Genomic DNA, 21,805 nt, shown 5'->3' with positions numbered 1-21,805 from the left:
TTCGTTTCCGTACACAGATAAGTAATCAATATGTTTAATTATTTCAACGGGATCAGCATAATATTGCATTTGCTTTTCCAATGAATGTTGGGCTAAACAGTATCATGATTATTTGCACTAAATTGGTATGAAAAGGTGTATATTATTTGACTTTACACAAATTTTAAAATTAGTACGAGCGACCTTTGTCTTACAAAATTTGGACGTTGTGCTGTTAAACGTCCTCTGGCTCTTTGAGTATGTTTGGGGACATCATAGTTTTTGCACTTGTCCTTTTTATCTCTCTTTCAAGATTCAACAAAGCCGAGTTTGTCCATATTTTGCTTTTTATTTTTCTATGATTTTATATGTGTGCTTTGTTTTCCGGTGGGTTTAACGTCACACCGATACGATGTTAGGTCATATGATGATAAATTGCAAGATTTTTATGATGGAGGAAGACCCCAGGTGCCCTTCTGGACATTATTTCAGGCACAAGGAGACGCCTGGGACGGATCATGGACCCTTCGTAAGCTCTCGTATGAAACAAGTCTGAACTCTAAGCGAGCTTGCGAACATAACGCGATGAAGGGCGAGTGATTCAAAGTCAGCGACTTGAACTATTTGGTCATTATTTTCTTATATAATGCACTTCTTAAACATGTGCAAGGGGTGTTAGGAGCGTTGCCTCATATGAATAGGCTTTACTGCCTCCTAGGCTTCCAAATAATCTAAAATATTTATTAAAGTATTAAGGGGACGCATATTGCTACATTCACAGTTCATATAGAAATGAGGAAGGGTGCATATTCAAGAAAGCTATAGTGGGAGGATAAAAAAACATATTCCTAAATTGATACAATACTGATGGACACCTGTAATATTCAGTACTTTGTGGATAAGGATATGGTACTACGAATGTAACAGGAAAATAGAGTTCTTTGTGAAAGTACATTCAACACAAAATATTAACCTTTTGTATAAAGAAAAAAACAGGTTTTTTACAATACCAGTGTAACAAATAATGTTGTAGGGATGAGATTTTCTTTCTAACGCACCAGGTTTGCTTAAACATGTAAAAATTTAACGCCACGTCATTTCAGCTCGGGATGGACGGCATCTTTCTCATTGATAAAAGTGTAGTTGTTATTACAACATCATATTTGTTAATTACGTTTTGAGATAAAGTTTTTCTTGAACTGCATTATCAATTAATTACGTTTAGATGATACTGCATTTACAACTTGTCTGACCCCGTTTTTTACGTGAATGACAGCAGTCTCGTGCAACTCGTGCAAACAGATTTATGAAAAGTATAGTGGAGAATTCAAGAACACATTATAAATGGCAATAAAGTGAGGATAATTGTATATTCGTCCAGTTTTGATCATTGACATTCCTGCAGTTATTACTAAGTTTTGTAAATGAGATAAATACGTTACTTTGCACATATACACATTGATTGGACCTCTCAACCTAATTTCATACCTAATTTTAGTGATTTTTAAGACAATAGATTTTCAAAAGTTTGTTGAATGTGTTTTGATATTTAAATGCATTGTAGGTCATAAATACCAAGTTGAAAATTAATAATGGAACCATTTCTAGGCCCTTATTGCAAGCCACTCGACTTCTGTAACAATAAATGTTTAATGTATTAAGGGGAATATACTCTTTTAGTTTTGAAATGTGGCCTTCCTTGACCACCATATATTTTCATATTTAAACAAACTGTGTTTAAGCTTATATATGCAAAATGAAAATAAAGACAGAGAACTTATTTCACTTTTTATTGGAAATTAGAATCTGTAGGATATTGATAAATGTTTTGACAAGGTAAAGCGCTATTATTTTCGCATACAAAATTAATTGTTGACATTGAATGTACACAGTAAGTCGAATGTAACTCAACAATAACTTTTTTGTTGGAGTTCTGTTTTCATTTTTATTTTAGTGAGCAATCCTTTGTGTACTAATAACCGCTGAAACAGTATCCTTTTCATGTACCAAAACTTTGTACGTTTTTGCAAGTAAATTTTATCATACCCGACCCACTTTTTTCTAATTTCAAAGTCTGCGTCCCCTTAAAACAGCATTCTTTACTGACTGTTTGATGGCAGGCCGGAAAAAGTCTCCCTGTACTTTGTCTTTTGTTGGTTCCAGGAAGAATGACACAATAAAAGCAAGTTTTTATACACTATCTGCTTCCTAAAGATCTTTTTCTTACTTATTTTTCTATTCCCATCTATAAATAATTCGGAATCCCGCAACTTTACCGTACATTTATTCTAGCGTAAAACTGAAGTTCTTGTCACTTATCTTACGGCGACCAGAAATGTACAAGTTCGCCGGCAAACGTGAAGCAAACGCGAGGAAAAATTCCCCCCAAAAATACAAACTCTAAAACAGCCGCTCTCTTACCGCGACCTATGCGACAATACCGCGTTCTCACGGTGCGCCCGCCACGACTAATACGCGCCTATGGCGTTTCTATTGAGATCTATGGGCTTGGTAATGGCGTTAACAGGAACTTATGGGGTTCTTACCAGGCGTCTTCTACGTGTATCACGACTACATGGTGACCTCACGGCGTTTCTATCACGTGATCATGGCGACTATAAAAGGCTGTCAGATTTTCTGACATTTTATTTGAGAAATACAATGCCGAAGAAACAAGCTACCCGAGCAAGTCTAGTGAGCAGCTTATCAAACATATCTGGTGGAATTCTGGGGTAATTGTGGAAAAATGCAGAATCTTCGCGCCTCAACTCAGGCATGAGGCGGTTAAAGTGCCCACACAGACCTTCGAACTTCACATAGCCATGGCCTAACCCAACTTCGTCTTTGCCTTGCCCTCCTCCTTCGTCGCCGTTTAATAAGCTGCAACATCGTTGTCTGCCTGCTGCTGCTGCTGCTGCACAATAATCAATTGTTGTAGTAAAAGCAAGTTCTGGATACTTTCTGCCATAATGATGAACGTGACATACACGCAATGAAGACAACAGAAACACTGATGTATGAATTTTGAAAGAGCAATTTTATGGCAGGTCACACATGAAAAGCATGTCACCTAGGAGCGTAGTGCAAGCTTGCTTAACCTCGCCATAGTCGTATCAGAGAACTCCATAAACGCAGTGGGAACCCCATGAGAACGCAATGTGCTCACTGGGAGCCCCACGAGGATGTGTGCAATTGCATAACAGTGGTGAAATCATAAGTAAGATCGCCCTAACAACGCCATAAGGACTCCAAACGCGTAGTGGGGTCGTGTGAGAAACCCGAGGGTCGTGGTGAGCATGCAATGAAGACACCGTTGCAAATGTTACCGTTTTTGCAGCGTCTTTGCCACGCGTGTACTGCGCTTATAATACGTTCATGGAGATGTTACGATGCCTGTCTAACGACCTTCGCGATTCCACCGCGTTCTCAACGCGTTTCAGAACGGATCACCGAACCTTGGCGTTTGTTTTGAACATGTCCAAAACAATCGCCGTAACTCGGCGATCATTGGCGACCATGGCGACCACAATACGATGTCTGGCGTTTCCACCACGCTTATGGCGACCATGATACGCTCTAGATCCATTTATCGTCGCCGTAGCAGCGAGGTAAGGACGCTTCTCCGGTGTGACGGTACTATAACAGAGAGATTCTCGCGCTAACGTGCTGTTAAAACACCTTCTATGTATGCGCATTCTGTGGCAAAGCGTAAACGTCAACTGACCACGAAACGGATAACTGGAAAGAAAATAAACACCTCAGACATTTCCGCGCATATCATGAAAATTTAATGACGTTGAATGACAATGTATTCATTTATCAGTTTTACGCGTTTTATGCTAGAATAGCATTGGCGCATGTTCATTTCGTGTTATAACATCTTAAGAAACCCTCGGGATACGTTTGTACCCTCGCACGAAAGAATATGCACTATCCCTACATTTAAAACTACTTCAAAGTAAGTTCAAATTATAATGTTTTAATTAAGGCCTTAAATATTACCACGACGTAAAAACGTCTTTTGTTTTGTTACTGTGGACATTCTGTTTGTTGAACTACGGAAAATGTAGATGCTACAAAGACAAAAACAAGACTTGAAAAGCTACATACAAGTAGCCGCCCATATCAAAAATAGATATCAATACATATTAGCTGTATAGACTTTACTAAAAAAGTACATTCAGAATGGTATATAAATCACTTCTTCTCTGTGTTTCCATTGGAATTGAAATAGTTATCAAGATACTCCCAGGTTCTCGAAAACTCCAACGTTGTGATTTCGTTATCCTCTACAATAAATAAATAAATGTAATTAATATTAAGATACAGAAATAAGAAAACACTGATTTACCTGCTAATTTTCAGGAAACAAATATCAGAAGAGTGTTCTTCGCCAAGTCCGAATAATTGTAAGTGCTTTCCAATTATAATAAAAAATAATTACAGACGACAAACAAACATTCAGTCTAGAGTAAGTACGTTGACGAAGCATGTGTACAGGCAAAGTTTCAGAGTTTTATCAAAGATTTTCAAAATTGTTTAACTATTTCATTTCGTTGATTCGTTAATTCTAAACTCAAAACAAAACATATTCATTGCGAATACGATAAGGTATTTGATATGTAATAGCACTTTCGTCCGTCCGTCTGTGAGCTGTTTCGTTTCTGCTCAACAACTTGATTTGACCTGTGTTTATCAGACTATTATTTTGCTAGTAACTTGGCGTGTACGTTCTTCACCAGCAGTGGAAACCCTCTGAGTCAGTGGGCCAATGGGTAATATCACAGTGACTGTCAGTACATTGGAATAATCACAAGGCAATCCTGTTTTTTTAGAGATTTCTTTGCTTCGGATGTATTTTGCTGTGCACAGAAGTACTCTTGTTTGTATTGATAGAAAATGTAAACTCATGAAATATTTCATTGAATAAAACTGTCTTACATTATTAATATAACCCAAATAGTGACTGTGTCATTGAAAATATAAAAAGACCGGTTGGAATTCAAATGCTAAGGAACTAAGTATAATAATGAATGACAATGAATGTATTCGACAAAAAACTGTTTGAGATATACTGTTTCGATTCTATTACTATATAAAACATAATTATGTAACCTTGACGACAACAACCAAGTATATGCATATTTTTAGTAGTTTTCGTTTAAAACATACCGGTATAATAATTGTGACGTATAAAAATTTCGATGCATTATAACGTCATTTTCAGTCTTCTTTGCTTAGTAGAAAAACAAATTGCATCCTGTTGAAACATCTTATATTCTGCGGACATAGCAATATGACTTAAAATAGATATGTAAATGAAATGACATTCTCTTTTAGATGTTTAAACAGTTTACCATTATTGTCAAAATAGTCGAAAGCTTGGTTTCCTTCTTTAAAGTCAATTTTCCCGTCCCCATTCCTGTCGCCAGCGGTGAAGAATGGCATATATGATTTCGAGTTGTAGAATGTCCACTCCGTTGAAAATTCGTCGGGAGTGAGAGCACCATCAGCTGTAAGATTCAAAACAATTTGTTACACATGCAAATACTAACTGCACTAGTAAACACATGTTTATACTCGCTGCTCTGGATGCACGTGTTTAACCTCCTGCACTTAGTTACCGGCCTTAAGCCTATGAATGTCCAAACTGTCACCAGTAACTGGATACTAGTAGCCAGTTTAGATTAGCATGTTCAAATGGTGAAGTGGTAAGTTTGATAAGTCACTCACTAGTATGTATTGCCAGTTGTCGGAAATCGAATACTTCCAGAGTTTATTATTATTTATGTTAAAATAGTTATCTAACTTGGAAAATACGCAAACATCAAGTAGATAACTAAATACTTTTCCAGCTATTTATGTAGCTAATGTGAATCTTAACTGGTTATCATACGGCAGAAATATGCAAAATTTATTATTCATATGCATATATAAGGTTGGTTTTAGCTTCACCGCGTGTAACTCTTTCTCGCTACGAGTTCTGTCGAACGGCGCAATAAAGTACATTTTCTTGCTATACAATGGATGTATTCTTGAATGAAAAGATGCATTCTTTTCATATATTATCTTTTAATGTTACAGATTTTAGAGCAACGTAAAATAATCAATAAGGCTGTGCTTTGCTTACAAATCAATGCACTTTTCTAAATGAAATCTGTGAAAGGATCCTATGGAATCTTAGAACGCAACCAAGCAACATAGAAGCAGACTCGGTTTGATTGAGTCTGTTCATAAAAGGTGATTAAATGTGCAACACTCCTTATTTCCACCGGTTTAAGTGGAATTCTGTTGTAGCTAAATCAATACTCTCCATAATCCTAGAGGAAAGTAAAGAAAGACAGGCTCATACCTTGACAAGGAAGCATAAGTCTAACTAGCCATGTGCAGTCCAGCATATACCGCACATCGGGAGATCTATTTTAGACTGAATCAAGGAGCTAATCCGCCATTTGCTATTTTGCCAATACTTTAAAAACAAGTAGGCTTCTTTTAAAAAAGAAACCTAGGGAGAGGTCCAGCTATACCAGAAAATTGTTATCTATGTCACTGGTTATATGATAGGTTGTGCTATAGACGAAAAACAGTTTCCTTGTTGCAGGTCACTGTGACCATGACCTAATGACCTCAAAATCAATAAGTCATCTTCAGGTTATGATCAACCTTCGCCAATCCGAACATGGCCCTGGTGAAAGCTGCCAAATTAGCATCTTACCATTTTTTGCGAGAACCTCACCTGACAGGCTTGTTTGTCAACTGCCCCGTTAGTTTGGGCCCAAGAGAATAGCTTCCGAGAAGCTTTAGAAAAGCTTACAAGAAAATTCCAATCGAACGGACGTCTCCGACTATCGGGTGGAAGACACAGAAGCTGGGAAGACCTCTTCTTATTACGGCAGATATTCCGAACGGGACAAACGAACCCGCCAGTTAAACAATAAATTCGTTTAATTGAACGAAATACATTTTAACGTGATTCAATTCATATTCATATCTTTGAATACTGCAAACAAAGAATATATATATATATACTGAACCGTTTCCAACATTGGTAACAATAGTATTACACTATATGTCTTTATTTTAAACGAACAGTTATTTTCGTCTAAGAGGATTTCAAAACTTACTTGTGCGCAAGCGCATTGGGTCATTTTAGACTGGCTCGTCGTAACTTGCGCTAGAAAGTGAAATATAACGCCGTAAAATTAGTAGATTAGTCTAAATCCTCCTAGTTGGAAAGTCAACACTCTGGAGAGGTCCTGATAGACCTTTCCAATAACAACACTAAGTCCAAGTACGGAGATACCTTTTACAGCATAAAGACTGCTGTTGTGATAGTTAATAGATCCGTTGGAAGCATAGAACGCAACCAAGCAATATAAGAGCAGACACGATTTGATTAAGCCTGTTAATAAGAGGTAATAAAATGCAACACCCCTCACACCCGCTACCACCGGGTTAAGCGGGATTCTGTGATAGCAAAAATAATATTCTCCATAATCCTAAAGGAAAGTCAAGAAGGACAGGCTCATACCTTGACGAGAAAGCATAAGTCTAAAAAGCCATGTGCAGTCCAGCAATTTGACTGACTAATGTACTCCTAGTCAGTTATCAATCCGGTTTGAATATTATTTATATTGCATCTCGGGAGATCTTTATGACTTTTACCAATTCTCAATAGACTTTAGACTTCAATATGAACGTGCCGCGGTATCCAGCACATGTATAAGCATGAATATTGTTAACGTACCTCGTTCGCTACCACATTTTTGACAAATTCTTTGATTGTATTACATATGAATTACATAACATGATTATATAATGTACTTCTTATTAAAGTATCATTTTGAGGTTGCTAAACTGATAGTCCCAAATACTTCTGAAGCCGTGAAATGATATCAACACATACTTGCTTTGTGTTCCAGAATTTTAGCCGAGATATTATGTTAAATAAATGCTGCTTAAGACAGTTGGACTATAAAAAGGTAATTTGTAATTTGGTCATTTATTAAATTTACTTACAGTTGCTATCAGAAATTCTGAAAGTCATTATCCCTTCATTCCTCGATATTCTACTATTATTGTCAGTATCATAGGCCTTGAACACCTTCGACGCCCTGTCTAATCCTCTTGGAATACACTGTCCACTGCAATAGAATACAAAAGATTTACAGAAACAAACAACTAAATAAAGGTAAAACCAATGATTGCGTTACGACAATGTACAGATATTAACCAAACTTGACACACCGTGTCTTTTGATACAAACAGACGATCTCGATCTCTTTTTCGTTTCTGAGAAATTATAATAATAATAAAATTAGGGTCCTGTAAAGGGTATTAAATTTATTGTATAATTACGGTATTGGTTGGTTACCCGGCAGAAAATTTACTATTTGACGAGAAGAAAAAGTGGGTTTGTTTTCATTTTTCTTACGCACATTCCACTTAGGGAAATGTTTAATCCTTTATCATACTATGGGATTTATTTATGTTTCTCGGGCGATACAGTGTTGCATTAATCGTTACTGTCTGCCATTGTAAGTTGCGAATCGGTTTAAAAATTATATCACAAATCGGGGATATGTTAACCCTTTAATTGACTTTTTAATCCAGCATTTATGAGGTATTTCTTGAAAGAATTGTCTGTGAAATTTACGTGTATTATTTATCATTCTAGTTATTGCATGGACATCTGACAGCATTACCCTTTACGATACTTAGTGCGAAGTCACATGCCTGATCTTTTCAACCCGCAGGTTCTCAAAACACAACATAAATAGGAAAGACATAACGGCAGATTCAAGCAATCAATGAACATTTCTCCTTACGCAAAAACTTACTAATAACGTTAGGCACATGTTTAAACATACCTTGCTACTGCAAAGAGAGAGATGAGTATTACTACCGAGTTCTGAAATAGAAATAGAAACAAAAACTCCAAAGAGTGTAAAAAAGCAAAGAAAAATATCAAACAGGAAGTGCCACGCACCAAAAGCGCAGCCTCCTCAAAACGAACCCCCCAGCACGCAAACGCGTGCACCACACACACACTCAAAGCTTACACATCAGGACAAAACAAACAACACACACACACACACACACACACACACACACACACACACACTCAAAGCCAACACGTAAGGACAAGACGAACAATAAGCATACACACACGCGCGCACACAAAGTCAACACACAAGGACAAAACGAACAAACAAAGGAACACAGTGGGGCACCGCCTTGGAACGGTCAGTGGCAAAAACACCACTGGGGAGTTTAAACCGGTTTATGGTGCGCACCCAACCTCACTCTTACCCCCACCATGTTCCAAAGACATGGGACAGTGTAAATAAAATAATCCCCTCCAGGTGAATCTCTAACACACGTAATGGAAACAAAAAGGCATGGCATGTAAAACACAAAAATGCTCGTGTATAAATATATAAAAAGCAAACCTTAAGAACCAATAACGTATGTACTCAATGCCTTTTCAGAAGACAGAGCAACAAGAGAAACACCCTTAAGGGCCCGACGAAACAGGCCAGAAGACAAATATCAAAACAGTTCAGTCCTGGTAGGATTTAAAAACTGCTCATCATAGAGTCCTCCCCCTCTTCCGTCAGACGCAATCAAAGAGGGAAGCGTAGTGTCCAACTGTAAACGGGTTGAACACTAAACATGCGGTATGTCTCAAAACAGTTGGGTCGTAACCTCTTTTTATAAAACGTTTGATAATCTTTTCAAATACATTTGGAAAATTACCATGACCCAAGATCTTACGAAGTTTGTAAACCACATCCCCATAAAAACGGGTTTAGAAATACCTTCTCGCAGAAGTGTCTTTAAATTACTATTGAATTTTAAAACTAAATCAGAATTACGATAATAAAATTTAGTAAAATATTTACGCAATTTGTAATAACGGTAGCCTTGCTGAAGAAGTTTACTTGTAATATATTGATTACGTTCATTGAAATGCTTGACATGACTACACGCTCTGGCAAACCGAATTAATTGAGAAATATATACCCCATAAGATGTAGCCTGAGGTACATCCCCATCCAAATGGGGAAAATTTACAGTACTAAAATTAAAATCATCCCTCTTGTCATAAATTTTGGTATGTATAATATTGTGATAAATAGAGAGATGTAAATCTAAAAATGAAGCATCAGTATCCGAATTGTTAGTTTTAATTAACTGAAGCTCCCTAGGATAAATAGTACCCATCAAATGACCAAAAAACGGATTATCCATATTAAGAATATCATCCAGATAGCGTGATGTATTATTAAATGCAGTTATAATATCTGCTTGCGTATCTGGAGAAAGGCTCAACATAAAGTCTCTTTCATAACAATATAAAAACAAATCTGCGACAAGGGTCAACGACAATGATTTAAGTTCAACGACAATGATTTATCGTGTGACAGCACGTGAAGAATCTATCTCGGGGAATTGACTGCTGAGGGCACAAACGTTGAATCATGCAGAAAGGTAACATTCGTTAACGCTGTTCTAGCACGTATAAATAGCTAATTTAAATTAATACTATGTATCTTTAAGCATTTATGTCATGTCAAGTTTGTTTTAATTATACATAAAGGACTGAAATATGTTTAAGCCATGGGACGCGTATACAGACAGATGTTTCAACAGCACGGAGTCTCTTCTTAAACACACATCTTTGTTCCTGTTAAAACGCCCATTGAAAACGACACTTACAGCAGTTTAATGCTAGAATAATACGGAAAGCTTTGGAAGTCAAGAGGTTTTATCCATGACAGACTGCTTTAGAACGTAATAAAAAATATACAATGGAAACATTTCAGTTTAGCCCGTTTGTATCGACAAAAAATGTCAAGCTGCAAGCTTAACTACATCGTGACATGGCTTTCTATAAATTATAATGCTTGAAAGAATGATAACACGATGCTATTGCCAAAGATGCGTCGTATTGGCTGAAAAGGAAGAGAGGAAATCTATAAGATACAATGATACAACGAGATACAATGAGGCATGTGCGGAGCTGGCTAATTGATTTCAGGCAACCCGACAGATGCACTGCGGCATTTGCGGATGGACTGAACAAATACAGAACTGTCTTCATTATATGAAAATATAATGTCTTAAATAACTTTTAACTGGCTGTATAGTTATATCCACAATCGATCTATAAAAATGTGGAGCAGTTATATAAACACAAAAGAGATTTTTAAGTGCCTGGAAGGCTATTTGGTATGAAAATAAGCCTTTGTGACTAAGAAACGCTTTAAGTTGTTTTTTTTAAGTTGTTTTTAAGTTATTCTTACATTGTAAGTTCATCGTGAAATCAAAATGAATGTCTGGTCTAAAGTGATATCCAGTTCTTCAGGATATAGACTTATGCCTTATTCAATTACTCGTCGATTTAATAACAGAAAGAATCCAGTTATCGTACTTAGTGGTTAAAGAAGAAATAAAATTAAAAAAGTAGAATTGTTTCATGGTAGAGTTAAAAGGTAATATTCTTACCAGAAAAAAAAAATTCGCACGATCGTTAAAAATTTTCTAATTAAAAGAAAAGACAAAAATTGTTGTAATTTACCTTATGTTTGTTATGTCAAGGCAGTGAAATGTTTTTCAAAATCAGCTTCACTATGAAAAAGTTATGAACAATGAAATACACTTTGCTTCCATGGCAACGTAAACAAAATAGCAGTTTTGATTATTTTTTATATCTTCACTTTCATTTCTGACCTGATACTTTTTAAATTCCGTTTTCTCCAATATTGTTCAATGTATTAGTTATAAGCTATACATAAAGTTGTACAGAAATAATAAAATCTTTCAACCGTGACGATCCAGCAGTTTTGCGCCTGGTACGTGCACGATTTCAAAACTTTGCGCGAGGAAATGCTGGTAAGCAAAAATCTCGATTTTTTATTTTCATTTAGTTATTCTAAAATCTTATTCACCCTTAAAAAACATAATTTAGCTATTAAAATTGTAATAGTAAGGATAAATATCGAAGAGCGCAGTCGCGAAATCGGCATGTTGCATTCCGGACATTCACTCAGTAAGTGAATCGGATTTTATATAAACAACGATATTTTGACTGCAAATATTTAAAAAATGAATCTATTTGTGTCCAATAGCTAACGATATCCGTTTATCTTGTGCAAATTGCTTTTCAATTGACCGAGTTATTTCAAATTGAAATGCATGCAGTCATAATACACTGACCAATTTACTTGTCACATTGTAAAATTGAAGAAATGACTGATTAAATGCCGCATTCGACTTGATATAGATTAAAAGCAGATATTTGATGAATTGTGCGGTATATATGGACCTCAGGCCATTTCAATGCGCACAGTTTTTAGGTGGGTTAAAGCTTGTAAAGCTGGAAAATTATCTGTCAAAGATGATACCCTGCTGGTAGGCCTAAAACCTCTGTTATCAAGGCAAACATCGCTGCTGTAAAAATTGTGGTCAAACAGGATGCGCGATTACCGGTGAAAGATATAGCCAGTTGTAATGGCATATCAGAAGGCAGTGTGCAAACAATTTTGAAAAAGCGTTTGGACCTGAGAAAGGTTTGCGCTAGGTGGTTACCTCATTTGCTCACTGAGGAGCAAAAGAAACAACGCCTTAAATGTGACCAGGAACTTTTGAAAACATACAATGGTTGTGATGGTCGGGTTATTTCTAACCGAAAGCTGGGTGCACATGTTTGAGCCACAGAAAATGGCTGATAATAAGCAATGGAAGCGAAAAGATCAAAATGCCCCTGTTTTGCCAAGAGAACCATAAGTTCTAAAAAGATGTTGTACGCAATTTTCTTTAATTCTAGTGGGCCAGTCGTTCATTTGCCTTGTCCATCTGGCCATACACTCACTGGACTATTATACAAGAACTCTGTACTGAAGAAAGTGAAAAAAGGTTTACAATACGAAACGTCCAAGCAAATGATGGTCAGGAGTCTATCTTATACACGACAACGCCTCCTCTTACAAGTGCGAGGTTATTAAGTCTTTTTTGGCTTCTGAAAAGGTGGAAGTTGTAAACCATCAGCCTTATTCACCTGACCTGAGTCCCTGTGACTTTTTTATTTCCAAGGCTTAAGAAAATGCTTTCTGGAAAGAAATATAAGTCTAGAAGTTCTCTTGGCAGCGCCATTTATCAGTGTCTCAAACAGATACCAAAAGAAGACTATTTATCTGCTTTTCGCAATAGAATAAAAAGGATACAAAATGTATTTTTAGAACCCTCGTATATGTTAAATTATTTAAAATTTGAACGAAATCCGTTCACAAAAAATAGAAAAAAATAGAATTACATAGCATTATATAGGTGTTGGATTTGATATGGCCCTAAGTGTATGTCTGAACTATTATGTTTCCAATTTATATAATGATTCTCCCAAATTTTAAACTTCAACTTGGGTCCAATCTAAAACATTCGTTTAGCGTTCTGAATGGCATGAAAACGGCTTTCGTATAAAATCAACTTTTCAAAATCCGCCCCTATTATCTATTAAACTATATCTACCTACAAATTATCCAAAAGAACCTTTTACGCTAAGCAGGATTTTTGTTTACTTTGTAATAAAATCTGTAAAAATATCAGAATAGGTTTGACTGTTCATTAGAGATAATAAATGTGCAACACCTCTCACGTCCCCTAGCACCGGCTTAAGCGCAATTCTATAATGGACTCCATGATCCCAAAGGACCGGAAAATATAACAACACTGAGTCTGCACGGAAACATTTTCAGTCGCCACACGCCACTTAAAAATTGCTGTTATGACAGTTAATAAAACCGTTATTTAACTTTAAAATAATACGTTATAATGCATTAACGACACGGCAGTATTTTTCACATCAAACCCTTCAAGATGGCTTTGAGCAAAAATGTTCTATTTCCTTTAATTACTAGACAAGCTACTCCTTACTATTTACAAAAAGTGAACTTGGTGACATTTAAAGCTTTTCATGCGTTCATTTTAATGTGAATATTAATGAATGTAAACAAACTATAAAATTCAAATGCGCATGAAAGCCAAATTAGTAAATCAAGAATAAGACTTTAAAACAAAAATCTCTTTGTGTATAGCAAATATTATTCATTATTTAAATCCTTACAAAATATGAAAGGTCATATTAAAAAATAAATAAGAACTGATGAATTTACGGTCTTTATCAAGTTATAAATTACATCTGCAGAGCGAGTTGATGGAATCTAAAAAAAAACATATCGATGGGTCAGTGCAACATGGTCGTAACTTGATTTTTTTACCAAATACACTTTTTTACATAATTTGCCTTATTTAACATAAAAACATCACTTGTTAAAATATCTACATCACATTCTTAAAATTAAAGAGAAAAAAAGTAAAATTGTCAAAAGGTTGTATCTCAGGAAGACACTTCCAGTCAGTGCAACATGGTCGTAACTCAACATACGTCTTTGTTGCACAGAGTTAGTATGCTGTTTCACTTTGAAATTTCTGTGCAACATGGTTGTAACTCACAAAGTGTAACATATTACAATAGTTAAACGATAAATAAGGATGCTTTTGTTTTTAAACAACTTAGAAAATGGTATTTATACTACAAAATTAATATTGTTACCTTATTTCATATTTTATCAATGCAAAGTGGTGTTAAGAATTTATTTACCAACATGTTTAGGATTTTACCAAAACACTTACTCTGTTAAAAAATACTCTGTTAACTATTTCTCAGCAAAACTTCTTCCAAATTCAATATTTTTTAGCATCAGAATAATGTCTTGACTATTTTAAGAGGAAAAAAGGCACCTTTTTATACTTGTAATTATCAAATAAACTTTCCTTTATGCAAGTTTCATGTAAAACTGTGAAAGGATAACAATGAAATAACATTTTTCCTTTTTGTATGCATATTTCCATGAATTGTGCAAAATACAAAATGGTACATTTTTGTATTATTAAAGGTGGAAATTTTTCTGTGCTATAAGTGAAGCATGACTTCTGCCTGTGAAGCTCGTATTCCGATAAGTTTTATTTGGATATACAGAAGATTTTGTTGGGTATATCGAATATTTGTATAAGTCGTTAAACCACTAAAACATAAATATATTGACCAGCATTTACATTTAAATTTAATGAATGATGTTGCGAAACACAAACATAAAGGCCTGGTGATCAAGGGCCATGGCCAAGAGAGCCCGTGCTCCCCCTATACCCCCCATTAACTTAAACTCATCGAAGTCGCATGCAAACAAAATAATATTTTCTCAATATATAGACCCAAAACTGAACCAGAGGCCTCCATTTTATGCCTGCATTTCAAAATTTCCAGGTGGGGAGATGCTCCCGAGCCCATAACAGGAGGGAAGTACCCCCTCCTATACCTCAACATATAGACCGAAAAATGCTCTAGAGGCCACTTTATTATGTCTCCCACACCACTCTGTGGTGGAAGACATATTGATTTACTCCTGTCTGTCCATCCGTCCGTCTAACACAAATCTTGTCCACACTCTTAAGTCGAACAGTTCTCATCCGATCTTCACCAAACTTGAAAAAATGTGTTTGCCAGTAAGTCCTCAGCCAAGTTTGATAACTAGCCAAATCAGCCCAGGCACTTTGGAAGTATGGCCCTTGAAACATGGGTTTTTGATAAACAAAGCACTGAAAGTCTGATTGGATTGTATTTGATGATCAAAGCACTGGAAGTCTGATTAGGTTGTGTCAAAGCTCTGAAAGTCTGATTGGGTTGTTTTTGATAATTAAAGCACTGGAAGTCTGATTGGGAATTAAGAATATATAGGGTGTAGGGTTTACGCTTGAACATTTCTCATCCGATCTTATACTACTATTCAGATGATTTGGCAGTTGTGGGAAACATGCGCTTTTCTCAAAAGCAGCTCTAGTTTCATACCTAAATTTCAAAAACTTCCAGAGGAGACCCTTTCCCCCTCCCCAAAAAGGAAGGAGGTATTATACCAAACAGGAAGGAGTTATCCCCTGATTCCCCTCCTTTACTTCAAAATTTAGACCCAGAAATGCACAAGAGGCAACCATTTCATACCTAAATTACAGAAATTTCCAGGGGAGAGCCCTTCCCCACTCTCCTCACTTGAGTCTCACTAACAGGAGAGAGGGCTAACCTCTTGTTACTCAAAATTCAAACCCAAAAATGCACAAGAAGCGTTTTATAATATATGTAGTTTTATAAGAACGTTTAAAATATTTCTAGGGGGAAACCCTCTGAACCCCTTCTCTACCTTTGTATCTCCTTCTCTATCTTTACATTTAAACCCAGTTGCACCTGAGGCCACCATTTCATACCTGTATTAAAAAAGAAAATCCAGGGAGAGATCCACCTGATCCCCTTAACAGGAGGGAGGTATCCAATCATGTAAGTCAAAGTTGTGACCCAAAAAGGCACTAGAGGCTTCCGTTTTATACCTATATTCCAGAGGGAGACTCCCCTGACCAACCTTACAGGAGGTGGGGACCCTCTTAATACCTGAAAATTTAGACAAAAAAACATGCATCAGAGGCTGCCATTTTATATATATATTACAAAATTTCCAGGAACAGACCATACTGACATTCAAATTTTACATCAGGACTGGTGTATGGCATCATTTTGGATGTTAGTTTCATGTGACTGTTGTTATGTTTATCATGTTCTTTAATTATAACATTTTCAGTTTTACTCAAGCTAAAGAGCAAATTTATACCATTTATAATTGTTTAAGTGTAGATTTTTATGTATTATAAATAACAAGAGCTGTCACTAATGGTGACAAATGCCCCCGCAGTGCCTTGACCTTTGACCTGGTGACCTTGACTTATGACCTAGTGACCCCAAAGTCAGTAGGGGTCGTGTACTCAATAAGTACTATCAGCATGTGAAGTTTGAAGGTCCTGGGTGCAGTGGTTCGCGATTAAAATGTGCCTTCATGCAAAAAGTTAACATTCTGACGAACTAACTAACTAACTAACGAACGAACGGACGGACGGACGGACAGTTGAAAACTAATATGCCTCCCTTCGGGGGCATAAAAAGACTTTTAGGCTTGTATCAAGAAGTATGCACATGTTCTTTTGCAGAATAGTATTGTGCTCCTGTTGCATGCATTATTTATGCTGCAGAACCAGTGCATATTTCTTGATGAAAATCTAATAACTTATCACAGACATATTCAAATACCTTAGAACTTTATGGCTCATAATGCCTATATTCTATGAAATACGCAAATATCTTGTACTTTAAAGACATTCAGTGTCTACATACTGTAAAATATTCAAGTACCTTGGACCAGTCAAGCATTTATTGTCCATTTACTGTAAAATACTGAAATAATTTTGACCATAAAAGCTCTCAAAGCCTATATTCAGTAAAATATGTAAAAATTTTGAACCAGTCAAGCTTATGTTGTCCATTTACTGTAAAATAATAAAATAAGTTTGACCATAAAGGCTCCCAGTGCCTAAATTCAGTAAAATATTCAAGTACCTTTGACCAGTCAAGCTCTTACAATGTCCATTTACTGTAAAATACAGAAACAACATTGAATACTAAAACTCTCAGTAATATTCAGTAAAATATGCAAATATCTTAGCCCAGGTCAAGCTCTTATTGTCTTGTTACTGTAAAATACTTTTAAATAATTTAAAATGTGTTTTTGTAGTAGTACATTTTTATTTCTACATATTAAATGATTTTTCTGACATTTTTGCGAGTAAAACAAGTCAATGAAAGTACAGAAAAAGATAAATGGATATGCTTAAAAATATTGAATTAATAGTCTTTTGAATAAACATCTGTTATGAATTATCTCCAATAAATTTTTTGTTAACATTTAGTTACGACCTTGTTGCACTAAGTTTTTGACAAAATTTCCACACATTTCAGCGCAACATGGTCGTAACTGGAAAACTTTCAAATAACTCCTCAGTGAACATTTTTTTGACATTTTTTCCCATAGTATTGTAGTTATTATTGTTATTTGATAGAAATAATCTAGATTGTATTGTTTTTCATTACATCATTTGAATACAAAAATATGTTTTGCTTCTCCTGTAAAGTTTTCAAAAAATGAGTTACGACCGTGTTGCACTAACCCATCGATATGCTAAGACATATACTATAATGTTGGTGAGGATCTTTACCTTCAGATTCGTTCGATATCAGAAATGGCCGCCAATATGGTCGCCGAAAACATATCAAACCTAAAATGTGTCTGTTGTATTGTTTTTCAATGGAAAATGTCATTCCTTATGCATTTGGCTTTGCATTTATTATTTGATCACTTTTCTGAAGCATTATATAAACGGTAAGTAAAGTATCCAGAAACTGCGGATACAAAGTAGTATCAGGTATACGATGTGGGTATTTGGAATATATTTCGATCAATAAATGTGCACACATCATACTATATCACCTGTAGTGACCAAATGTACTATGTTATACAGTACGTTTACAAATTAATGTGTCCAAAGCATAAGAAATATGACAACACTACTGGCCTTTGCAACAATACATGTTGTAAACGTGTGCGTGTACAAAAAAAAATGAATGTTACAAATTTATTTCTTGGAAGTATAAACTGAGTAATTCATATGACATTATAAGATTCTTTTACTGGTTGTAGATGCAGATGGTAATTTCCGGCCTCGAGGATAACTGTTTAGGCGGTAACGAGGCTCCTGCCAAGTTACCGCCTAAACAGTTACCCGAGAGCCGGATATTCCCATCTGCACCTATAACCAGTGACATAATCTTTTTCTAGCATACCGATTTCAAGAAATAATAATAAATATAAAATTAATCGAGCGGCTTTCTTCTAGAACTATTTTAGAACTATTTCTTATATCAGCGTATTTAAACAAAGCGCGGGATACCAACGTCCGTAAACAGGAAAGACGTCATGACGTTTCAAAGACAAATAACAATGTTTAGTTCCGGTTTTGTTTTATCAGTTGCAGCGTAACGTTTTGAACTTTTGATAAAATAACATGTTTCGAACCGAGAAATATACTATCAAGAACAAGGAGGAATTGTCAAGGTATTGGATTTTTATTCCGTTTCTTTTTTTGATAAAATAAAATAAAATAAAATTTACTACATAAATCTTCTACATATATATATATAGTCCGTAATACGTCATTTACAGCACGAGCGTCATCTTACACCCCGAGATATAAGATGGATTTTTCCAGCACCGGTAAAAATACCGGAAATCCCCGTCCGGTATGCAAGAAATACATATATGTTCTTCAAAAGACAGATGCTAGCCTCGATAAATATTATTATAAAATACATTAAAGATTTATCTAAAATTGATAGATATTGTTTTAAGCGGATGTAAATACTGTGAAATATAAAATACACACGTGCAGCTTTAGTAAAGCAGTCTGTTCATTTGAATTTTATTGGAGTTTCTGCGAGTATAAAATGCCGATACCTATTTGTACAGTCTTACAATCCTGTGTTGACATATAAAATGAATACTATATATTTTAATTTAGAAAGCAAATATCGCATTACATCGCCGTTCAAAATGTCTGATTCCGATATAATATATAAGTGTTTTCCAAAATTAAAAGACATTAGTTTAAACAGAATGAAGAAAACCATCTCATTACCATGACAAACTAGAAAAGGGCGTTTTAGCTAATAACAGTAACAACAGTTCCCTTTAACTGTATATGTTAGGTAGTGGACACTTATTTGGTTTAAACATATTTCATTTGTTCAAGTCATTATATGAAAAATATACAATAACTGTGACAAGAGAATTGGACAGAAAGCTAATTAGATTGGACACTTGTTTATATGTCTTTACCTTTTAGAAAGACTGATCCCTTCAATACAGAAAATGGTGTTACCCAGAAAAACCTATATATATACCTAAAGGACTGGAGATTTACCCGAAATATTGTTAAAATGATACTAATTTGTCTTTCTTGTGGTTATGCATAAACAAATGCTGATATTATTTACATATAATGGTTTTTGCACATTACGATATGATTTTTTTCTGTTCATTTACGTGTCCATTTTGCCAGAAATCTTGTTGATGTCTCGTTATAAAAAATTCTTCCTAAGGTAACCATAATACAGTGCTAAAGGTGACACAGAATCATCATCACAATCGTAACTATAACATGTAATTAGATATTTTGGAGGAACGAAAACAATTCAGTCCAAACAATATAAAATTCAATTTGTACTTAAAATAAAACATAATTGTTGTTTATAGAATTGTGTTGCCTAATCCGTTACACTTTATTGCAGATAGGATGCCTAGTCCCTAGTCTCAAAAAACCACAATAGCACAACTACAATTCACCTGTGGATGACTGAAAGATCATTTCTGTGACTAATAAATAAAATGTTGCCAATGTATTAATAACATTTATCAAGGTCATATATATAGAGGATATTTGTTTGTTTTGAGTGAATATGGAATATATCTCACTGAGAAGTGAGAAAATTTCAAATAAATTTTGAATAAATGTGAACATTTTCTCACTTCGAGGTGAGATATATTCCATATTCACGAAAAACAAACAAATTTTCTTTTTATTTTATGCTCAATTACGTTGAGATGTGCATTTTGCAACAATATTTAATCTCACCGCGGGAATCAGACGCGCGTAAACAGACATGACGTCAGACGTGTTGTGACGTTAGAAAGACGCACACAACATAAAGTTCCATTTTATTTTATTTTTTGCTGCATAACGTTATAAAATTCTCATTAAGTAAAATAATTTGAGAAATATGTTATAAAGAACAAAGTGCGACTACAATTTTCATCCTGTTTTAAGCAAATAATTTAAAATCCATACACAATGTATGAGGGGGCGGAGCTATATCTCTCACAGTGTGAAAATATAGATTTCATATTTTCACAGTGTGAGTGATGAGATATAAAAATATTTAACTGATAGAATACAGTATTTCATTAGTTAGCGTAAAATAAAAGTCACTGTACTGCACGGACTAACAACGCAACGGCTAAGTTACGTATCGCATGTCAATGAAAGAATGGAACTTAGTGATCAATGAATGAGCTCCATTTGCTAACATTACAAATCTTTAACCAGCATCTATAAAGTTCTACACTTTCATCACCCAGGCAGGCTACACCTGAGAAATAATAGAAGAATACATGTCGTTTAGTAGCCTGAGAAATAATAGAAGAATACATGTTGTTTAGTAACTGAAAATCAAGACACACTGTGGCATTAGTTGTGCAAAATTACTGAAATGTGATGCATTGCAATGGGATCGTGACGTACAATCCTAGAGCTCAGGCCTCTCTTCTACATTTTTCCATAGGGACAAACATTGGTTCGCCTCTCCATGCTGTTGATTGAACAGGGCAACAATGCGAGCATGTGATGTGAAGATACAATGCAATTGCTCGATAAGATCACACTTTCGCATCGTGGTCTCGCGTTTTCATAATGTATTCTCGCAATGTCACACCTGGGCCTAAAGAAACATGATTCGACAGGGCACTATCTTACACCTGGGTCAAAGGAAACATGATACGACAGGGCACTATCTTACACCTGGGTCTAAGGAAACATGATACGATGATACGACAGGGCACTATCTTACACCTGGGTCTAAGGAAACATGATACGACAGGGCACTATCTTACACCTGGGTCTAAGGAAACATGATACGACAGGGCACTATCTTACACCTGGGTCTAAGGAAACATGATACGACAGGGCACTATCTTACACCTGGGTCTTAGAAAACATGATACGACAGGGCATTATCTTACACTTGAACCTAAGAAAACATTGTACGACAGAGCATTATCTT

At 35.5% G+C, this 21,805-nt stretch overlaps 1 protein-coding gene across 1 annotated transcript in view; it reads right to left on the bottom strand.

The window, feature by feature from the left end:
- Positions 1–4,127: 4,127 nt before the first annotated feature.
- Positions 4,128–21,805, bottom strand: part of LOC123555789 (insoluble matrix shell protein 5-like) — a 28,779-nt gene continuing 11,101 nt past the window's right edge. The window contains exons 3-6 of the mRNA XM_045346380.2: positions 8,850–8,890; positions 7,999–8,123; positions 5,337–5,492; positions 4,128–4,268 (exon numbers count right to left, since the gene is read on the bottom strand). Of these exons, the coding sequence (XP_045202315.2) occupies positions 4,177–4,268; positions 5,337–5,492; positions 7,999–8,123; positions 8,850–8,890 (414 nt within the window). The 3' untranslated portion in view covers positions 4,128–4,176. The remainder of the gene's footprint in view (positions 4,269–5,336; positions 5,493–7,998; positions 8,124–8,849; positions 8,891–21,805) is intronic.

Source organism: Mercenaria mercenaria, chromosome 7, assembly GCF_021730395.1.
Source record: "Mercenaria mercenaria strain notata chromosome 7, MADL_Memer_1, whole genome shotgun sequence".
Lineage (NCBI taxonomy): Eukaryota > Metazoa > Mollusca > Bivalvia > Venerida > Veneridae > Mercenaria > Mercenaria mercenaria.
The sequence above is the reverse complement of the archived record's forward strand: the minus strand, read 5'-3'. Positions and strand labels throughout refer to the sequence as shown.